Source organism: Falco punctatus, assembly GCF_963210335.1.
Source record: "Falco punctatus genome assembly, chromosome: 4".
NCBI classification, from domain to species: domain Eukaryota; kingdom Metazoa; phylum Chordata; class Aves; order Falconiformes; family Falconidae; genus Falco; species Falco punctatus.
The window spans coordinates 42828603-42850060 of record NC_137583.1 but is presented as its reverse complement, the minus strand read 5'-3'; the positions used below and the strand labels follow the sequence as shown (position 1 = coordinate 42850060).

The 21458-nt window shown below is 40.0% G+C and overlaps 1 protein-coding gene across 5 annotated transcripts in view; it reads left to right on the top strand.

Moving 5' to 3' along the window:
- Positions 1-21458, top strand: part of GRIN2A (glutamate ionotropic receptor NMDA type subunit 2A) — a 219652-nt gene that overhangs the window by 173124 nt on the left and 25070 nt on the right. For 4 of the 5 annotated variants that reach the window (XM_080386780.1, XM_080386781.1, XM_080386782.1 and 1 more), the window contains 2 exons: positions 9272-9510; positions 11109-13436. In XM_080386780.1, coding sequence (XP_080242906.1) covers positions 9272-9510; positions 11109-12899 — 2030 coding nt within the window. In that variant the 3' untranslated portion in view covers positions 12900-13436. Of the gene's footprint in view, positions 1-9271; positions 9511-11108; positions 13437-16021 lie in introns of those variants that run through there. The other variant, XM_080386783.1, reaches the window with a different exon arrangement.

The window sequence follows — 21458 nt, the reverse complement described above, 5'->3', positions numbered from 1 at the left end:
AGGTTACAAGGTCAGTTTAAACAACGGTCTGGGAAAAGATCTCCAGGAAAAGAGGGACAGATGATATAGCTCTGTTAAACCCTTAAAGCTGCAACCTTTAAAGCAATTAGAGACACAGAGATATAAAGAAGAAAACTGGGTTTGGTTTGCGTATCCACAGAGAATTAGTTATCCCCTTCCTAATAATTTTCAGTTCTGGTTAATCTTTATGTGCTTTTAGGACAGCTTAGTACGCAAAGAATTATTTTCCTGGGTGGATAATTACTTCCCACTCCTTAGGGATAATAGGTAACTGTGGAAATGAGATTTGCCCCCTTACATCTGGAAAAGGAAAGCTCTCTGCTTTTTTTTTTCTTTTTTTTTTTTTTTCGTTTTTTAGCATAAACCTTCCAAGTTGCTGTCTAGATTTTAAGGAAGTGTAGCAGTGTGACTCACACTGGCTTTTAAAGACCAAGAAGGAAATATGTATGTGATTATAAGGACATATTTTCAATACGTGCTGCACAGGCAGAATACACCCACAATCCCAGTGATTTTCTGTTTATATATTTAGTGTCCTCCTTAAGCAGTGGGTGGAACAAATGTGACTGGAGAGTGTGAGTGTATAAGTGGAGGGTGTTTGTGTAGCTGAACAAGAGTTAGAGGGATTGTAATATTGAAAGTCGTGCTTAGCAGTTCTGTTAATTCATCCTTAAATAATGGGGACATGCAGAGTGCCGTCATTAGCTCACAATAAGTTTATTGCTGTCAGTCATCTGTGTTCCTCTTGCTATTTTTACAGTAGGGAGTAACTCAGAAAATAAGAGAGATTGTTTTGGGGGATCTAGACTGAATTCAAAAAGTTTCTGTGCTTTTACATAATCTCTTCTATGAAACATGCTGCACGAATCATATAACCAGGTCACACTGAAATTGATGAGCTTATTGAACCAAATGCACATCAACCCATTTGCCTTCTGCCTCATCTATGCATGGCAAAGACCCTCCTGTGTTAGGGTCTCTAAGTGATGGGGTGCTACCTTTCTGCTCCAGCACTTAGTGAGACTTCTCACCAGAGTAAATGTGAAACAGGATGAACCTAAATTTTAAAAATACCATTTGTCCAGTCTGAATAATCAGATGATTCTACCAGTTCAGCCACAATCTCTTGAAGATGATGCCCTACATCTGACCAATCTGAAAGTACATATTTAACCCTTTTATTCAAGATCTGTAGTTCGTATCTGCCAGTTTTCTTTACTTGCATGCTGGCTTCTCAGGCTGAACCCCAGGTTATCACTTTGCACAAGAGCCACCACCCCTTGTACCGTCAATACCAGCCGGTTTCTTTTTGCACCTTCTGCTCTGTCACCTGCACTGTGATCTCCTGCTGGGGTGGCCTCCTTCTGCCCTGCACGTTACACAGGTCCGGGGGACGTGCTGACACGAGAGGTCTGTTGCACTTAACCAATAAAACAACAAAGACGTCCGGCGGCAGCTTGGCTTTCTCCACTTGGACAGAGCATCCTTCCCTCACTCGCCCTAGGTGTGCTGCTGCGGAAAATGCAGACTACATTTCCGAGGGTAGGGTGCAGTGTGTGAAGCAACACAATATAGGAGAGCATTCATTTTTCCAGACAACTCTCATTCATGCCAGGCGATGGGTTTTGGACTCAGGAGGGTGGCTTGCCATGCAGCTGAAATTGCCTATATGCCTGCTGCTGGACCCGGCGTTGAGGCAGGTGTATCCCACACTGGGGTTTCCACAGCTGGAGTGGTCCAAGTGCCTTTGTGCCATGGATCGCACTGCGTTAACCCAGCCTCTCACCCATGCTGGAGAGAGCAGCAGTGCATTTTAGAAATGCCACTCTCAGAGAAACCCCCATTAGATGATTTTTGCCTCAGTTTGTTTCAGGTTTGCTGTTTCTCTCATGTTCTGTTGGCACCTCAGTGCCAGGCTGTGGTTTGCAATGAGGTACAGGTACAGCTTGGCACCCTGAACCACCCTGAAATTGTCATTTGTGAACAGCATGTGAAGCGTTAAAAATCTTTTTTATTTGATCCAGAAGGGACATAGAAAATAGATTTCTCCTCCTTTTATGTGTGAGAATAAGTAAATAGGTTAAAATTAAGGTAAGAACTTGATGAAAATACACCTCCAGACTACCTAAGGAAGTAGTTGTGGCAGCCTGTGAAGCATCAGTGGTTATCTCCAGGAAGCTGTGGCTTTAACCTACATGGTTAAAGAGGAGCAAACCCATCTGTCTTTTAAAGAAGAAAAACAAGAACTCAGTGAATTACAGACTTTAGTGATTATAAAAATACTAAACCAAATTATTTAGCAGTTTAATTTGAACATTTGGAGGATAATAAGCAAATAAAAATTAAAACTTGTTTTTCCAATTACAAATCTTGTAAAATTAATGTAATTACTCATCTGATAGGATAACTGTTCTTGCAGAGAACGTAGATAGGTGAAACACAAGTAAATAATAAATTCTTTATGAGGACCATTTCTGTTTCCTTTTCCACTCGGTCAGTGCTTTGGCTGTCATCACTGTTTATATTTTGCTGCTTGCTCTTCCCTCACATAACTTCTATTTAATAGCTTCTTGACAAGCATTTCTCATGTAGTAGCGCTAATTCCAAAGTCATATCTCTGTTATTATTTCTTCAATTTCCCTTCATCAAGCACTCCATCCAAACTTCTGCTGGCGGTATTTCTCCTGGGGGCTGGCGGGGCGCAGCACACCTTTTAAAACCAAATGGTGTCTCAGGCTTCTGACTGCTATTTTGGACTGTCGTGAGGCTGTGCTTAATCGAGCTGTATTCCCAAGTCACACTGAAACCCAGCCCAGGCTTGGCTTACTTCCCAAAAGTGAGGATCAAAGGAGGCAAATCAGGTTTTGCTTGATTTTGGGGGTATTTTTGTACCAGGATGAAGCTGGACCCACAGCTGCACTGGATGGGGCTGTGGGGAAGAGAGGGGTAAAAGCCCTGTGACTGTGGGCTTGGAGAGGTGGGTGGAGGCACTGCCAGCCATGCAGCACTTCTGATGTTTGCTACTTACTGGCTATCAATGTGCACTCTGAGTTTTGCCATCAGGAGGATGCATGGTTAGAGTGTCTGTCTCTGTCACTTTTTCCCACGTTTGTATCCTCAGGGAGCGGGGGAGAAGATGCTCAGGTGCCACTCAAGCTTCAGAGGTCTTGCTTTCTTTCCTGGAATGCAGCAGCAAGTTGATTTTATTATCTGCTTTCTAAATAAGCAGCAAAGAAGGTTACTCTAGTCTATTTTGTTCTCCTTTTGGATATAATTATAAGACTTTGTGCTTGCTTATTGCTGGCAAGTTTGTAGCTAGGGACATACATACTTGTTGTTGTCTATCAAAACCAAAACCAAAAAACCTTACCCCAAACTGCTTTTCTCTATATATATGTGGAGAATGATGGATCATGTGGGTTTGAGGCTTCTCTTTTTTATAAATAACATGATTTTCAGTATGCACTCATCTTCCTGGACACATGTATGTAGAGGAAAACAAAATGAGATCAGTGAAATGACCCCAAGTCTGACAGCTTTAACCGCCAGTATCGCCTGGCTGGCCCGTTCCTGGGGCAGGCGCTGCCTCTTTTGGGAAGGTGGTTTAATGAGCAAAGCTGGCAACCAAGGGAGGATGCCAGAGCCTTACAAGATGCTGGGCCTAGGAAATGAAGGGAATCTGCGGATACCCATAACCCCCCCTAAAAGAAACCCTGCGAGCTGACACGTCTCCAAGAGGCAGCCACAGAGACTGCAAAAGGGCGGCATAAGGGCAGCGTGGTTTTCAGCTCCAAGAGGATGGTGGCAGGTTCAGATGACACCACAGCCTGCAAAAACTGCCAAGGGCTATGATGAGGAAAAGCATGTGATTCTACCCTTTGATCTTTTCTGTGTCTGGATAATGAAGTTTTTATTTTGAAGAGATTGCTCAGGGGACACACTGGACAATTTATCACTCCTTCCCAGATGAAGTATGAAATACACTAAAGGAGCTGCACTAAAATGCAGACGAAAGGCACTTTGGGGATGTTCAGTCGATGACCAACTGGCACGTTTGTGTGCAAATAGCAGTCAGGGCAGAGAGCACCGCAGCCACAGGAGCAAACCCAGGAGAAATACAAATGGATCCCAGTACTCTTCGCGCTGTAACCTAAAAACATTGTAAATAGTCTTGAATTACCACTGAGAGCGCTAGAATTTTGCAGTTTATTAGAGAAGACCATACTGTGTTTTGAGTCAATAGTGCAGAGGCTTGACATTGCTTGAAATATGGATCTTTAAAATGCTTGCTTATGCTGACTCTTACACTATAAATGAGGCAGACTTTTTATGATACAGTGCTATAGAAATTTTAAAAATATCTTCATGTAGGCATCATGCAGTTATTTGTGAATTTTGCAAGTTAAATATACTGTGAACATATTAAACAGAAAATGACACCTTTTTTTCCCCCAAATATACTGGAGCTCTTAATTTTCTAATCTTGTACTATTGTCATGGCATACATGGTTGCTGAAATCTGCAACTATTCATTTAATTGTTAATCTAGTCCACATATGGATGGAGGTAGAAAATGATAGTGGCATTACAATCCTTCTAGTAAGTACCTGAAGTGAAAACAAAAAGCCTTAAGATAAGTCTGATTAATATTTATAAGTAATTGACCCCCCCTCTATTAGCTGCAGACTTGAACTCCATTAACACCTGGTTCACTGAGGCCTGGCGTTTGTATATATTGAGCTTACTGACAGATTTCCAAGGTCTGCCTTACACAATATTTGGAGCTTTTACTTGCTAATTAGAATTATGCATAAATGGAAATGACCGAACTGTCCAATGCCTGGTGATCACAAATCACTGGCCTTTCAGTTGCCAAAAGAGTATATTGCTATAGGGGTCTTCACCCTATACGTTGACCTCAAGAGTTAGACCACCCAAAAGGATTTTGAAGACAACAAGATTCCTCCAAAAAGACTTGATTCTTTTAAATATTTTTTGCTGAATCGAAGTTTAACTAGCCTCGAAGTTCAATGTTTTGAATTCCAACTCCAGGCAAAGTTTGGAAGTGGCTGATTTTTATAAGGAATGAATCAACATCCCAGTTAAAAATATCCTCATACCTGAGGATTTTGTAATAAAAATGTAATGCCTTCTGTAAATATCTTGGGGAAAATGTAATGGGAAGGAAGAGCAATAAATAGATTGGGGATTTTTGCCAGTTTTATAGGGTCAGCATTGGTGAATTGTTATTACAAGGTAATTAGTAACTGCTTTGTCTGTGTTTCTGTGTGCGTACACAACACGTGTGTATAAATACATGCTGTAAATGGTAACTAATTTCTATATAGAGACCAGAATTACCAGCCTAATCTGTCCATTCCCAGGTAATATCATTTCGTAAATATGGCAATCCAATGGTTCACAGTGCTTTGCAGTCTATAAAATTGTGGATTACTTTTGGGTGTTAATTAACAGTGATTTCTGTAATTATCAGATATAATGGAAGCGGTATCACAACAGCAGGATATGCAAGAAACTGGGATGCTTTGTTCGCCATAGCTTGCCAGGGCACTGTCATTTATCTCAACTCAAAACAAGCTTAGTTGGTTTCCGTAGTGATGTTTTTGGAAAGGTTAGTGGATTATCAATAGATACTTTAGATGTACATGCCAAAGGGAAAGAAACGCGGAGGAAACAGTAATAAAAAAAAAAAAGGTTTAAATTCCTTTGTGGATTTTGTTATGAATCGTAAAAGGGCAGAGCAGTCAAATCAAATTGATGTTTGACAATCATGGGAGATACGAATTTTCCTGTGGGAAGTAATGAGGGCTGATTGTCAGAGCTGTAGCTACTAATGCACAAACCAGAAATATTGCTCTCTCTTTGGACTTGGGTTATTTTCTCCTCTATAGCCTCTGTGAATTTTATTCATAGACCTTGGGGAGGACTTGAAAGAGAGACAAGGGGAACAGTCCACTGAGGTTTAGCAGAACCAAAGAAATCCAAATGTTCTAGGGTATGGAAATGCAATAATGAACCCCAATTATCTATGTAGTGGCAGTGTGCAATAGCTACACTGTTACAATTACTAATATATTGTCCTTCTGTCCTGCATTAGAAGACTTCTAAAGATTTAATAGGATTGACTTTCTTCTTTGGGATGCTTTTAGGTATTTTGAAGATTGAACACTGTAATTTGGGAGAAGATACACTGCCTTTTCCAGATGTAAATGTTTTACCCATGCCTCAAGCACAGAACTAGGAACCGAATAATCTTTCTCACAAATCTGTGAAAGGCCCTTGCTAAAGTGCCTCAGTACTTGTCCTTTCTACTTCAATTTTTCCTTCATGTTCTATGAGAAACAATTTCTCCATCACAGTCTTGTGTTCCACTTCCGGCTCACACATCCAAATTATCTGTGGGCTGCAGCTTTCCTACTGCCCTGACACTCTGTCCTGCAAAATGCTCCTGCACAGCAGGTCATTGATCTCATCTAGCTTGAGGGTAGCTGAAATGTCAGTATAGCTTCTAGCCATTTTTTCCTGATCTTTACTCCAATGATGTATGGATTCTAATACTGAAAATGTATTCCTTAGTTACTGGATAAGAATTAAGGCTCTGTAGCATGGCAATTCTTCCCTGAAAATGAAGCCATATCCTAAACTGGGAAATGTACCAAGCCAGCTAATACTGTACTTTCTGGCCCTCTGTATTGTCTGCTGTATTTTCTAGAAACAGTGACGTTTATGTCATTAAAAATAATAATAGAATTTGTCAGCTGACTATATCCCCAAGAGAGTAAAAAGGTATGTATGCACATGCAATGCCTTGGTAAGAACAACTCTAAATGTCTGAAAATGAATATACCGTGCAATATAAAATCCAGTCTTGGCTGGAACAGTTAGAGTTTCTTGCACACCCCTGTCCACGCTGGCAGGGGCAAGCACTGCTAAGTGTCCTTCATCTGAGGCCAAACCTCCTCAGTGAAATACAGATTCTAAGTCTTAGAATATGCAACAGAGGGGGAGTGTGGATCTGCTTCCTTAGCTTTAAGTAAATGAAGAGTTTTAATGGCTATAAGCATGTGGCATAGCCAAACCAGAAACTAGGAATGCTCTGTTTCAAGCACGAGATGTTTATTTTCCTGCTGCTGCCCAGGAGGCAGGCAGGGCACAGCAACAGGCCAGAGGAGAAAGGCTGGGGGGAGCAGAGGGCAGGGGGGAGCAGAGGGAGGTGCACAGGGCACGACGAGGGAGAAGGCTTGGGGTACATGACGTGGGAAGGGATTGAAGTTACTGCATCGCCCAGGTCTCTAGGGGGAAATGGAAAATGAAGAGAGACAGAAAGCCGGGAGGAGAATCATATTTGAAAGGTACTGCTAGTTACAATAAAATTCTTAAAAAGGAAACTTGAAGAGGAAAAGGGGCGGACTGTATTCTTGCAATTCCAGGCATTAAGTGACTGTTCTATAGAAAAGCAGGTGGTGTATGAAACACAACAGACTTTGTTAATGCTGTATCATATGCAACCATTTTCCCTCACTTGCTGCATGTGTTGCATGGGTAAAGCTAGCCAAGCTTTCAATTTCCAGTGTAACATCACTACAACCTTCAGACACAATGCTTTAGGTGATTTTACATCCAGTGCTGGTGGCTGCCATTGCTTTGCCATAAATAAAAGTATTATGGGGAAGAAAACCAGAAGGTTTTGATAAATTTCTTTTCTTTCTAAAGTGCTTGTAGATCAGACGGTGGTTTAAAACTGCATCCCTGAATCAGTTCACCTACCACTGAAATGCAGCCATGAGAGGAAATGTGACTAACGACGACTGCAGTGGTGGCCCGGTGCAGCCAGCTGTTGGACCTGGTTGCTCCTGCTGAATTTTTAAACTTACCATTTAATCTTTATTGTTTGGATGGTCTGTCTTTTAACATTAAAAAAAAAAATCTTCTTGGGCTGGGAGGCTGGAGAAAAATATGGAAGGAATATTTGGATGCAAAGCATATGTAGACAGCTGGATTGTAAGGTTATCTGGTTAGTGGCCATTCAATATAAAAAATTAAACAAGAGACAGGAACACTAATAAATCAAATCCTCAGACACTCATACCCTAGGGAACAAGAGATACCAGAGGTGATAGCAGAGACCAGACATGTCAGGAGAGGTTCAGCCACACCATTGCAACTTATATGAAAAGGGTAAATACGGTTATTGTGGGTGTCTCTTACAGGAAAGAACAAACTTCTTATGGCATGTTTTACAAGGATTGTGAGAACATGTGAAATGTAACCGGCAGCGTTTAGGGGGAGGGCCAGAGGGAGGGGTCAGAATGAATTAGGGAGGAACAAATACAGGAAAACGGAGAGGAGGGAGCATAAAAGGGTCTGGTTGTGTGTCAGGGTGCGTGTCTGACCGAGCCCTGTGGCTGATCGCTATGGCCTGTCCCATCTTGCTACTCGACTCAGTTCCTAGCTGGCTTTGATGTGGTCTTGCTTTCCATTTGGGACTTCTGGAAAGACCCGAGGTGCAAGCCAGATAAGGGGCATGCAGGGTCTGGGCACGGGTGTGCACAGTGTGTGAGGGCTCTGCAGATACTTGTGTTTGTGAATCACACGAGTGACGGCGTGTGCACGTCTTGCTAGCAAACTTCAGTCCTCATCAGCTGGCAGGAGAGGAGGATCAGGCCATCCCTGTGTGTGTGGGTGCTGCTCGTGTACCGCTGGCTGCCAGGGTCTGGGTGCGTCAGCGCCCCTGCAGCACACGGGTGGGCTGTCTGCAGCTGGACCTGCCGACAGGAGCAGCGCTGGGGGGACCCGCGGGACTGGGACTGGGACTGGGACTGGGACTGGGACTGGGACTGGGACTGGGATGGGAGGAGCTTCCTGGCTGTGAGTGTGCACCACGTGCAGCTCCCATGGATGGGGCAGAGGAGCCCCCTGGGACGGGAACCCTCCAGTTCCACTCTCTGTAACAAGTGATACTGGTTACAGCAAGCAGAAGAAAGTTTTATCCAAATTGCAGATCCTAGAGCAGCCAGCTTCCCACGTAATTTATGAAATCTGAGGACATCTGAAACTGAAAGGGTGCTGTGAGTTGAAATCTGCTATATTTGCAAATCCAAAGTAGATAAGACTAAAGTGCTTCACAAATGAAACATTAAATGGTGCTGTATTTTTAAACTTGCGAAGACGTTTGAATACTGTGAGCAGTAATTGCATTCTAACCGGTTTGACTGTGTTCTCCCCCCAGGAGAAATGGAAGAGTTAGAAACCCTGTGGCTGACTGGTATTTGCCACAATGAGAAGAATGAAGTAATGAGCAGCCAGCTGGACATTGACAACATGGCAGGAGTGTTTTACATGCTTGCAGCAGCCATGGCGCTCAGTTTAATAACCTTTGTGTGGGAGCACTTATTTTACTGGAAACTTAGATTCTGCTTCACTGGAGTCTGCTCAGATAGGCCGGGATTGTTGTTCTCAATCAGCAGGGTCAGTATGATATTAATTTTCCCCCTTCAGGCAACAGACAAACACTACCTCCCTAAAATATTATCTTTCCTTTTATTCCCACTTGGACACTTGACATACATGTTAGAACATCAACGTGATGCTCTAGATTGGTCAATAGGTTTAGGATGGGCTTACACTCCATGTACTTTTGTCAGTTGGATTATTCTAGGGCACGGATTATCATATGCCAGGATAATGAGTAATCAAATGCTGAAAAAAAATACAGTTAGGGAAAATTTTGACGAAATGGTAGAGCTGCTCATATGCAGGAAATAGATTAATTTCCACAAAAAAATCCAAACAAAATAAATACTAAACTGATGACAGATATTAGCTCTAAGTTTTGTGTATTTATTGAACAAGTAGATTTTAAGTGATAAAACACAAGAAATATTTTTATAAGCTTTTCTTGATAGTATTCTTGAATAAATCTTATAAGAAAAGGTCAACACAAGCATCATTTATGTTTGATTAGACACTAACAGGTTTTAATGATAACTTTACCAAACCGCAAGCAGATGTATGTATCCAAGAAACTGATACTTGAAAAATAAAGGAAGTATGTGCTTGTTCTTATACTTTAGACAAATTAGTTTGGGTTTAGGGTTTCTTTTTGTTTGTGGGTTTTTGGTTTTTTTCAAACACATAGTACTTTCATTAGGTAATCAATTTTTGCTGGATTTTTTACACAGCTGAGGAGAACTGAAAATGATACTAAAATGCTCAATTCCTTTAAAAGGTGCTGAAATTACCCTGTTGAGTAAATGGGATTGTATTAGAACTGCTTTACAAACACTGTGCCCTACCCTGTTGGGGGTTGTCTAGAATAGTGTATACACTTTAACCTCCACATTTTACATTTGAACTTTGTACATCTGGCCTTTTACATGTAAAATTCTCCTAACCAATGCAAGGAAAGGAAGTACTTATTTCAAAGGCAAATTTCTGAGAATTACAAGTTCACAGGGTCAGAAATGTCAATTGAGCTCACAGGCGAGACTGAAGAAGTTGGAGTTAAAAGATGGACTTCAGCTTTTTGCTCAAAATTAACTCAAATTCAGGCTTTAGAAAGAGCTGGGATTTTTTTCATACATACTAAGACAGGAAACAGAAAAGCTAAAATTTGATGACTAGAAGCATTTTTATTTCAGTGAAAGTGAAGGGTGCCTTAACTTCCAAGAAAATAGGCTGTCTGCAGGCTTATCTAGAGGGGTAACTTGATCATTGGTTTAAATAAAGGGTTTCCATTACTGAAGGTTACCTACATTCTGTAACTTGGGGACCTTTTGGGCGCCCTTTTAACCTTGTTTTCTGGAATAAGCAGGAGAGGCCAACATGGACCACTGGTTTGTAAAATACTGGCAATTTTCCTCCTTTACAGTTCCATCAGATAAAGCGGAAGTTATTTTTCCATATCACTGTAAGGAAATGCTGAAAGGGTAGATATGTGCTTTTAGTCTTTCCAGTCATTAGATAAGCAATGCTTAATTTTTCTTTATTGCTAATTAAAAATAGAATGGAAGTATTTAAAATTTGCACCTAGTGATTTAATATGTTTTATATTACTCATATTACAGGGTATTTACAGCTGCATTCATGGAGTACACATTGAAGAGAAAAAGAAGTCTCCTGACTTTACTTTGACCAATTCCCAAACCAACATGTTAAAACTACTGCGAACAGCAAAAAATATGACCAATATCAATCCTTCAAGAATTAACTCCCCCAAAAGAACAGCTGATTTTATTCAAAGAGGTTCCTTGATTATGGACATGGTCATGGATAAGGGAAACTTGATATTTTCTGATAACAGATCCTTTCAGACAAAGGACAACTTTTTTAGTGACAACATGAGTGAACTGCAAACACTTCCTAGCAATCGACACAAGGACAATCTTAACAACTATGTTTTCCAAGGTCAGCATCCTCTCACACTGAATGAATCCAATCCAAACACAGTAGAGGTTGCGGTAACAGCAGAAACAAAAGTGAACTCCAGACCCAGGCAACTTTGGAGGAAATCTGTTGAATCTTTACGTCAAGAATCTGTACGTCAGAGCCAAGGTTCCCAGAGAGACAATGGGTCAGATGAAAATAGGCAGCTTTCACTGAAAAGCCAAAGATACCTTCCTGAAGAGATAGTCCATTCCGATGTATCAGAGACATCAAGCCGAGCTACTTGCCATATGGAACCTGAAAACAACAACAAGCACCACAAAACCAAGGACAATTTTAAAAAAAGGACAGTAGCATCAAAATACCCAAAAGACTGTAGTGAAGTGGAACTGACATATCTGAAAACCAAACAGAGCTCTCCACGGGATAAAATCTACACGATTGATGCTGACAAGGAGCCAGGATTCCGCTTGGACACACCTCAGTACATCGAAAACATTGTCCTTCCAGAAACTATAGAGTTTCCTGATGTTTATCAAGATCATAATGACAACTACAGGAAAGCAGAACATGCTAACAGGACTCCCTCGCATAATGAAGAGAGTCTTCCAAATAATGACCAGTATAAACTTTATGCAAAGCACCACACTTTAAAAGATAAAAATGCTTCCCTAGTTGACATGAACGATAGATACAGACAGAATTCCACCCACTGCAGGAGCTGTCTTTCCAATTTGCCCACTTATGCGGGACACTATTCGAGCAGATCCCCCTATAAATGCGACGCATGCTTGCGGATGGGGAACCTCTATGATATTGAAGAAGATCAGATGCTGCAGGACACAACGAACTTATCACTTCCTGAAGAAATCTATGAGCATAGTTGGTCACATAACAATGCTCCACAATATCATAAAAAAAATAAGTTGAGGATTAGCAGGCAACATTCTTTTGATAATATCGCTGATAAATCCAGGGAAATTGATATTGGAAGACCTTCTCGTAGTATAAGCTTGAAAGAAAGAGAGAAATTTCTACAAAGTAGTCCATATGCAAGCATGTTTAGTGTTCCCTCAAGCAAACTGTTGAGCAACAAGGCCTCACTCTTAACTCATGCTCTAGAGGACAGTAAGCGGAGCAAGTCGCTGTATCCTGTTCACTCAGATGACAATCCCTTTCAGCACTCGTATCGTGATGAGCAGCACTTGTCTCTTAGGCGAAGTCCAGCTGATCTTTATAAACATTCATTACCAACAAGAGGAAGAAATGATAATTATTTAAGGTCATCCATAAAGTCTACAGCATCATACTGTTCCAGGGATGGTCGGATCCATAATGACATGTACATTTCAGAGCATGTTTTGCCTTACGTTGCAAATAGGAATAGCTTGTACTCAACTCCAAGGGTTTTAAATTCCTGTAGCAATAGACGTGTGTGTAAGAAAATGCCTAGTATTGAATCAGATGTTTAAATTTTCCATGAACACTTTATCTATAGGGAAAAAATAGTTGCCACCATCTTAGAGGGAGAATTTATCCTTTAACAGTATCTTGCTATGGTAAATGATACAGAAACCTCTCCCTTCCCCAATGTACTTTTGTACCTGAATAGGCAAACTAGTAGTATGCTCTCAACCATCCTTTTAAAATGTCTTGTTGAAAAGGATAAAAAATAGCCATTTATGTATGCTTTATATATAAATGGCAAGCTGTACTGAAATAGCTCCAGTATATGTTGGCAACTATGCTGTTTTGTATCTAATTATTTTACTATTTTGGTCATTCTAATTTATGTTGCTAAGTATCATTCAATGTACTTTTGTCATTAGAAATGTTTAATGATTTTCTAGTACTGGATAAGCAATATGGTATGCATGTAGTATGACACAGACAAAAAGAATTAGGAATGCATTTGCACAGATTCAAAAGTAAGACCCTTAAGAACAGAAAGCTAGACTTTCAAAAATATATTTTAGCTTCATAATCATTTTCAAAGCCAAATAATAATTTTTTTAAAAAAAACACGCCCCTGGACCTTAATTAATAAAATACAGTGTGTTAGCACAAAATTAGGATGTTCATTCTAGAATACAGAAAAGAAATGGGAAGGCTGTAGGCCCAGCCATGTGAACTGCTGTGTACCACCAGGAAGCCCCATGGATATTGGTTAATGTTAATGTACAAATGCTTTTCTTACATTCCACATGCACTTGCCATTGCAAACTAAGCTCACTGGAAAGTCTGCAGTCATCTTGTCAGAAATTTCACAGCTGCCTAATCCAGAGTATATATTTTTAGATATCACTATACGGCACTTACTATGGAGCTGTGGATTTTATTAGTAACCTTGAGGCCTAATATGTATGTAAGTTTGCATTTGCCCCTTACTGGTGATTACTCAGGGTTGTATAGTATTTCTTTTATTCCTTCAATTCCTAAACCAAATCCCAACCCACTGTAGTTCTTTGTTCATAGTGTAGTAGTGACATCTAATTAATTGTGTGTTAATAGTATTTAAGCTGTTAATGCAGTATCAAACACCGACAGACATATGTTCAGTGTAATCAGCGAGGAGCACAATACCATTTATTTGCATACGCAGTGAAGGATTAACACCTTTTGAGGGACTTCTTCCTTCCAGAATATTGTGCATATTTGTTGAACATCAGACCATTTTTTTTAACCTCTCCAATGAAGTCTGTTATATAAATTGAATATATGCACACATAATTAAGGAACAGTATCTTTATTATCACTTACTGGTATGCAAAGTTATTCACATAACAGGGATGCAATGTTGTATTACTTTTACTTCTAGTAAAGATCAATCAGATTATTTCACAAATAAAATATCTGCTACACACCCCTCCTTACCCCCTGGGGAAACACAAAACCACTAGATTTTGACCATAAGGGAGGGTGGAAGGGAGGAGAGGAAGCCTTTCATGAGAACAGTCTACAGTTGTAATTATGTTTAAACTGAAGTAAATGTAACTGCTGATACATTTAACTACTGACAGCATTCCACAGGTGGTGCTCTCCAGTTCTCCTGCTACTCTGAGAATTGCTGTAGGGTTTTTTGTGTAGAGGCAGCTGAGACTATTCAAACCTTATTCCCTCATTTCACTGAGGAGCAGCGAGCAGGGAAACCGTTGTGAATGCGGAAATGTGAGCATTACCCTAACTTTTCTCTGACCTGAATGAAGCATGGTGAGATTTGGGCTTCCTAGTCCCTTTCCAGCTTCCAAAAATCTTAGTATACATTTTTATAAGTATGTTCAGAAAGCATATTTATGGGTATCTGTACAGTCTCCAGAACAAATGTGTTTTGAGTATTCTTTATTTGACATTTGGTCACAATTACTGGCCCTGATCCACATGGTATGCTTTCTGGTTCCTCACTGGATCCAGTTTCTGAAAACAGAAGATCCTTACCTGCCTTTAGAGAGAGTCACCTTTTGTAGGAACAGTTGTATGAGCCAAGCCAGGTGAGGGTGTTTATGGGATCAGCACTACTTTTCATGAACCAAAACTTTTTCCCAGAGACACGGGGATACAATTGTTCTTAGGTCTACAGGAAGGCAAATGCACTGAAGACATAAATATTGTTGTAATGAGTTTAATAAAAATATTTCAGACAAATTTTAATTTCCAGTTCAAATCATAGTATATTAAATAGCTCAAAATACTTAAGATTTTATCTGGTGTGTTTCAGCAGATATGGTATTTGTCGATATCATACCAAAACCTGCCGTGCAGATCACTGAGAATTTTATGAAGTGAATCCTAAAACTCAGTGGTGGCTCTTGTTTTTCGCATCATCTTAAAGCTCTCAAAATATTTGCTGATTGCTCCAAGTCTTTAGTATCATCATCTCTATCAAACTAGGCACGCATAATTCAATATATACAAGTACTGTATGTGAGATTGTGGGAAAGAAAAATTCCCATTTACAACATTTCTAAGTAAACTCTTGAGATCCAAATGTAACCATCCTAAATCCAGGTGGATTTATCCTTCTGTAAAAGGTACAAGCAAATTAGCTGGAAAGAAATACATTATTGCAGTGTTTGCCTTTTCTGATTTGAGCAGATTTCTGGTGACTGTAGAGTTTTATTGTTACTAGTCGCAAATATATGATACCACCACCTCCCCTAAACCAAAGCAAATTAAAGAGACAGAGGGAAAACTTGATAATGTTGCACAGCAGTTGTTCACATGGAAATAAAAGGTGCTGCCTTAAAGGAGAAAAACCCCACCCCCAGATTCTGAAAGTAGAGGGAATAAGAATCTGCATGCATTTGTTGTTTTGATCTTGGCATATAATACGAGCGAATAAAGGGGGAAGAAAAGGCTACAGGGTAGGGCTGTAGGCGAGTAGCTGGTATGGTTGCAGATTTATACCTGTAAAGAAGAAGCAGCCAAGAAGTTGAAGAAAAATCTTCAACAGTAGAGCCACAAGCCACAGCTTGTGAGACTCAGCCATAGAGCGTGTGGAATTCTGAATATTGCCTGAGCTTTGTTGATATATTTGCACTGACTTTCAATTAAACTGAGATCAAGACTTTCTGTATTTCCCTCTCTCTCACTCTAGCTGCTGCTATTCTTGAAGAGGAGAAAAGAATCTTCCTGCATAAGTGGCCATCCTTTCTGTACCTTTCTGGATGGTGCTGGTGACTTGTTACATTTTCCTGATTACAGCTCTAGCAGTTTGTTGGTCATTCCTTTCACCAAGATTTCCCGTGACTCCAGCTGGAACTGAATCAGGCTGTAAATGATATGGGCCATTCTTGGTAGCATGTCCTGTAGTGTTACACTGCTCCTGGACGACAACTTTTATGGAGGCAGGATATTGAATTGCTGAGGAATGGAGTAGGTACATGGAGGTAAAACCAGCTACATAGACGTACCTGCCTCTTGCTTTTTTTCTCTTTTAAAGACATTGTAGAATTTCTTCATGCTTTTGTCTTTCCCTTCTCACCGCAGCAAATTTTCCTTTTTCCTTTCAAATGGATTTTGTGTTCTGCTTGTGTTTCTTAGAGCAGCGTAGCCACCCACTAACTTAAACGCATGGAAATAAGATATTTTAATATATAAGATAAAATTAAGGAAAATTAAGAGGTTTTGTATTTCTGGAAAATTTATTTTAATGTTTTTGCAGCTTTTGCTGAGAATTCCTTATTCTGCTATCTAAGAAGCTCAATTAGGAGAAAGAGTGCTGTGGACAAACAGAAACCAAACCACCACCAGCTCACTGTGTTTTGGCAGCATCTCATAAATACATGTCTCTCTCTGATCTTTCAGGAATACTTAGGAGGTGAAATAAGGCTCACAAGGAAAATCAGGGGTGTTTTTTTCTTGGTGAAAATATATCTTTTTAGAGGAAATCTTTTAAAGGAAGCAAAAACTAGAGCTGTGTGTAGCTTTGGGTTTCTGTGCTGGAAGGCTAAGGTCTTTCTGTTGCCAGTGAGGAGAGGGAGAGAAAGCTCCCCGGGGAAGGTAGTTCAGAGCACTGAAGGCTTAGGAGCTGGTGTGTGTGTGAAGTGTCCTGAAAGATTTTACCTCTCTCTTTTGACCTTTTAGAAAGTATAGGCTCCTAACTTAGGTGTCTCAGTTAGGTGGGCTTAGAAAAGTGATGATCTATGTAACCCCAGCCTCAAAAATCCGCTAGTTAAATCTGCAAGTGAGCACCAAGTTAAACCTCGCAGGTGCATATAGGTTCCTGTGCTTATGCGACTAGTTACTAAGGTAGCACCTGTTGTTCGTGGGTTTTGCAGTACTCCCAGCCTAGTCGGTGTCATTGTTTTCTTTATACCACGTGACTACTGAGCATGAAATAGAAGTGACAGAAACTATTCCTTGTAGAATAACTTGCTATTTTCATATTTCTGCAGTGTTAGCATATGTATCTTAGTGATGGGGAAGAGTTTGGAACTGCTCCTTCCCTTGCTGGGTTCATCAATGTAGAACAGGAATTGTGGTATGAATCTGAGGGTCTAAAAGTCAGCTTGCATGTAGGAAGAATTCAAGGGGTGAAACTTTTTGTTGTTTTACATTGCATTTAAGGTGTTTCATATAAAAAACTTAGTGAAAGCAGATCTTTTATGGCAAAATCCTCTCTTAGTTAATATAGAACACTAACTATCCTGTGGTTTGGCTAGATTGTGTTAAGTGTTAATCATCACACAACGTGCTTCTTTCAAGGTGGAGTGTCATACACACTCTTGCTAAACTTTCCCTTTCCCAGCTGTAGCCCTATCTTAGCTCGAAAGTCCCTTTAAAGTAGGTATCTTTCCTGTATAGGGCAGTCTGTTTTGCAACATAAAAATTGTTTTCCAGTGATACACTTAAATTGTTTATTTTAGTAATGATATTTTTTTTGATCTGAACTTCCTTCCATTGAGAGCTGAGCCTTCAAAGTATAACAGTGCTGAAGGAACTTCTGAAAGAACTTAAAGGCCTTTTCAAGTATGACTTATGATATGAGCCATTTCCCTGCCCAAACTCGCCTGTGTTGTCTTATTTAAATGTATTAGCAATGTATTATTGTCCCTAGGAGGGACGGTATTACTATCCCTAGGAGGGAGCACAGTTTAATCACAGCTGTGTGTTTATTTGTGGACATAAGTGCAGGTACAGACAGGGGTAAGGTGTGGTAGAAGAAAGGCTCAACCTGCTCTGGCTGGAGTCACCTGTGAAGCTGTGGTTAAATGGAGTAGCCTCAAGCCCGTCACGTCTCCTACATTGATCATGCAGACTTTTCTGTCTGGTGTGCACGTATTGTACATAGTGTAAACTTCTTGTCGATGCTCAGCTTTCATTGTGGACTTAATCCCATGTTCACCCTCATTATAGTGTCGCAGCACTGTTTGTGGGATGGAGAGGTGGCTGTTTGTGCTCTCTAGTGTCTGTTGTCCTGTTATACAGGAGCAGAAATCCTGCCTTGCTCCTCTCTGCTCTGCTGGGGAGGGTTGCTGCACTCTTTGTAAATAAGCTCCTCATTTATTTCACCACAGTCAAGCTTTTTTTTTTTCTTTTTCCCTGCTTCTCTCGACCTGTGTACAGAGTATGCTCTCTAGAAACATGTGCTCTTCCAATGTCCTGCAGTTTGGAAGTCAGGATTACAAGTGTGCATTGCCCTGCAATGCAGTGAAAATGCATTTAGTCTTTCTTGCAGGTTCATGAGCTTTTTTGTTGCATACTGCAGAATATATCTGCTGTGGTTGAAACATTTTTTTAAATGGATGCCATTCTTACAGCTGTAAGAATTCACTGTTGATTTTGTGATAATTTTGTCATATCTATAATTTAAGAACCAGAAATAATATAAGAAAATTCAGTTACCTCACCATTTACCAGGTTTTTTGTTGTTTTGTGCTTAAATGACACTTTTTACTCCTTTTGCGTAATTCTTTACCTGTGTTGAAAACAATGCTAAATTAGTAGAGAATATAAACATGCTGTAACACTGTCATGCAATACCTTTATTAGTAGATAACCACACTAAATATAATATTACATATTTAAAAGCGAGATGGTTTTGACTTTCCAACTCTTAAAAAGTAGTGGTGATAAGCAGTTATACTCTAGATGTTTTGTCCTTTCCCTTTTGTATTAGTATGTTTTCACTAATATATTTCACAAATTATATTTCTATGTGCACGTTAGAAAACTGTGAAAATAAATACCAATAAATATTGTGATACTTATTCAGTGCACTGTAAAGTTCCAAGTGAGATGATACTTTGCTTGGGAATTGATGAAGGTTTCCTCACTTCTCATAAATGGTACTAAGCTTTAATGTGGACAAATGGTAATATTTACAGTGACATGAAATTTTAATGGAGAATGTCTTGTTTTGCACTTCTAGTACTATTATAAGAAATGATGTTTTTCTCAGCAAATGCATTATGAGAATACTGTTTTTATTTGTTTTGTGCATTGCAGTACATAATAGCAGTTTTGAAGAGATTTGTGTTACATCACTACTACAGGATTCTTTAGTCTTATAATTTTTATTGAGCCCGTTTAGTAATGGTGTTTAATGGCAAAAACCTTTTGGAAATATGCTTTGGCTTCTGTTTCACATTGCAAACCTGCATTTGGACTCATAGTATGCAGTTGAAGGCCCTCATGAGGTTGCTGCGCCTTCCCCTGCTACTGGGGAGGGAGACCTTTCTTTTTCACTGTTGGGACCAGATTAGAATTTTTTTTTTTCGAGAAAAAATTTGGAGAATGTGTTGTGCAACATTTGAAGTGTAAATAATCTTCAAAAGAGGAAAAAAAAATAGTTGGAGGTTCACAGATATCCACACCAGTGGGTGGTCTGTGGTGGGCTGCAGGGTGTGTGGTTTCTGGAGGAAATGATAATTTTTAAAGTGATTTGAATTCTACTTAAGTTTCTGAAAGTCACTGAAAAAAACAGGAATTTTCTTTTTTTTTAAAGCCAAAGTCTTTATGTTGTCATACGAGGTTTCACAGGATAATGGGCCAAAGAATACAATTAAATATGCAAAAGGTTAATCCTATGGAAAAGGGTATCCTGTCATCTTGATATGCACAAGCATATTAATGGTAATAGGAACAATGTGTGTAATTTTCCTGTATATTGCTATGTAGGTTGCACTATTTTGAATGATACAAGCCTGATATTGTAATTACCAAATACCATAAGAAGCTGTTTATTAATATTTTAAACTTGTTAACCTAAATATATATACAGTATACGCACGCGTGCGTGCATACACTTTCCAACCTAGCCATGTGTGAGTAATCTCCCAAAGCCGTGGGACACATTCAGCAGCGCTTTAAGTCATTCCCTTATTTCTTTTCCAAACCTCCTAAATCCACAAATCCTCTAGAAGCGTTTATTGCAGTTTTTGATACCAATTACAAAAGAGGCTAAAGAACTTGCTGGGATCAGGCTTGCATTGTGCTAGGACATCTGCAAACACATCGGAGGAGAGTTCCTGCCGGTATTCGCTATAAATAGCAAAGCCCTAGGCAAAGGATGGCTCCTCATCCTGGCCTGAAAATTCATGGCCAGAGAGGAGCTATTGGCCCGGTGACTGACTTTAACATCCCGTGTTAGCCTACGCGATCCACAGCTGGTCGTTAAACATGGTACTTAATGTAGCTGAGGAAGGGTGTGTAAAATGGAAGTTCCCAGGGAAGACCAGCTGGTGTGTGCCCCAGGTTCTGCCCTGCAGACTGGGCGGTTCGCAACCCCGGGGTGCACAGCGGCGGTGGCCGGCCCTGGTGCTTGGTGGTCACTTTTCTCAACACACAGGTGTTTGAGCTCGTTGTTACTGACGGTGTGGAGATTTTAACCAAGAGGTGGTTGTGGTATTCAGCTTCTTTTCTAAATTTACAGTGCTCTAACTAAACCTTATGACAAAAAAATACCTTGGAATCATTTGTTTGACGTAATTCCTGAGCTTTTTTCCAAAGGGAGTGTTGGATAGTTATTAATTTTTCAACCTTGACTGAGAAACCAAAAATTCTGTATGGTCAAGTTTTGTCTGCAGTTCATCATGAGTGTGTCTTGGAAAAGAACTTGGTTCCAAGTCCTTCATCTGCAAGAAGAAAAATTTTGGTTAGCTCCTTTTTGCCTGGCCTAGGTCTGGATTCAAAACTTAGCAAAACACCTTTTGACTTAAATAGGGATGTGTGAGCGAGCAATGGGCGAGCAGATCCTCAGTGCAGATCAGGCTCAGAATTAAAAAAAAGAGTACCAAACCTCATGTTGCAAAGGTATGGAAGTTGTGTCATGTATGATGTGAAGCTAGGAAGGACACTAGTGCAATTTTTAATAAGAACTGTTTACAGTTTATACTTGATATCAGCTATAATATTTTGAAATAGTCTTATTCATTTCAGCACGTCCATTTTGCACTGATGAAGAACAGCTTGATCTCTCTGTCTTCACACCTCACGCCCACGTGCACATGCACAGTATAGCTTGTGTCTTCCCTGTTGAAACCAGAAGGTACCACCAGAATTCATTAATGTGTTAGGCAAACTCCTACTTG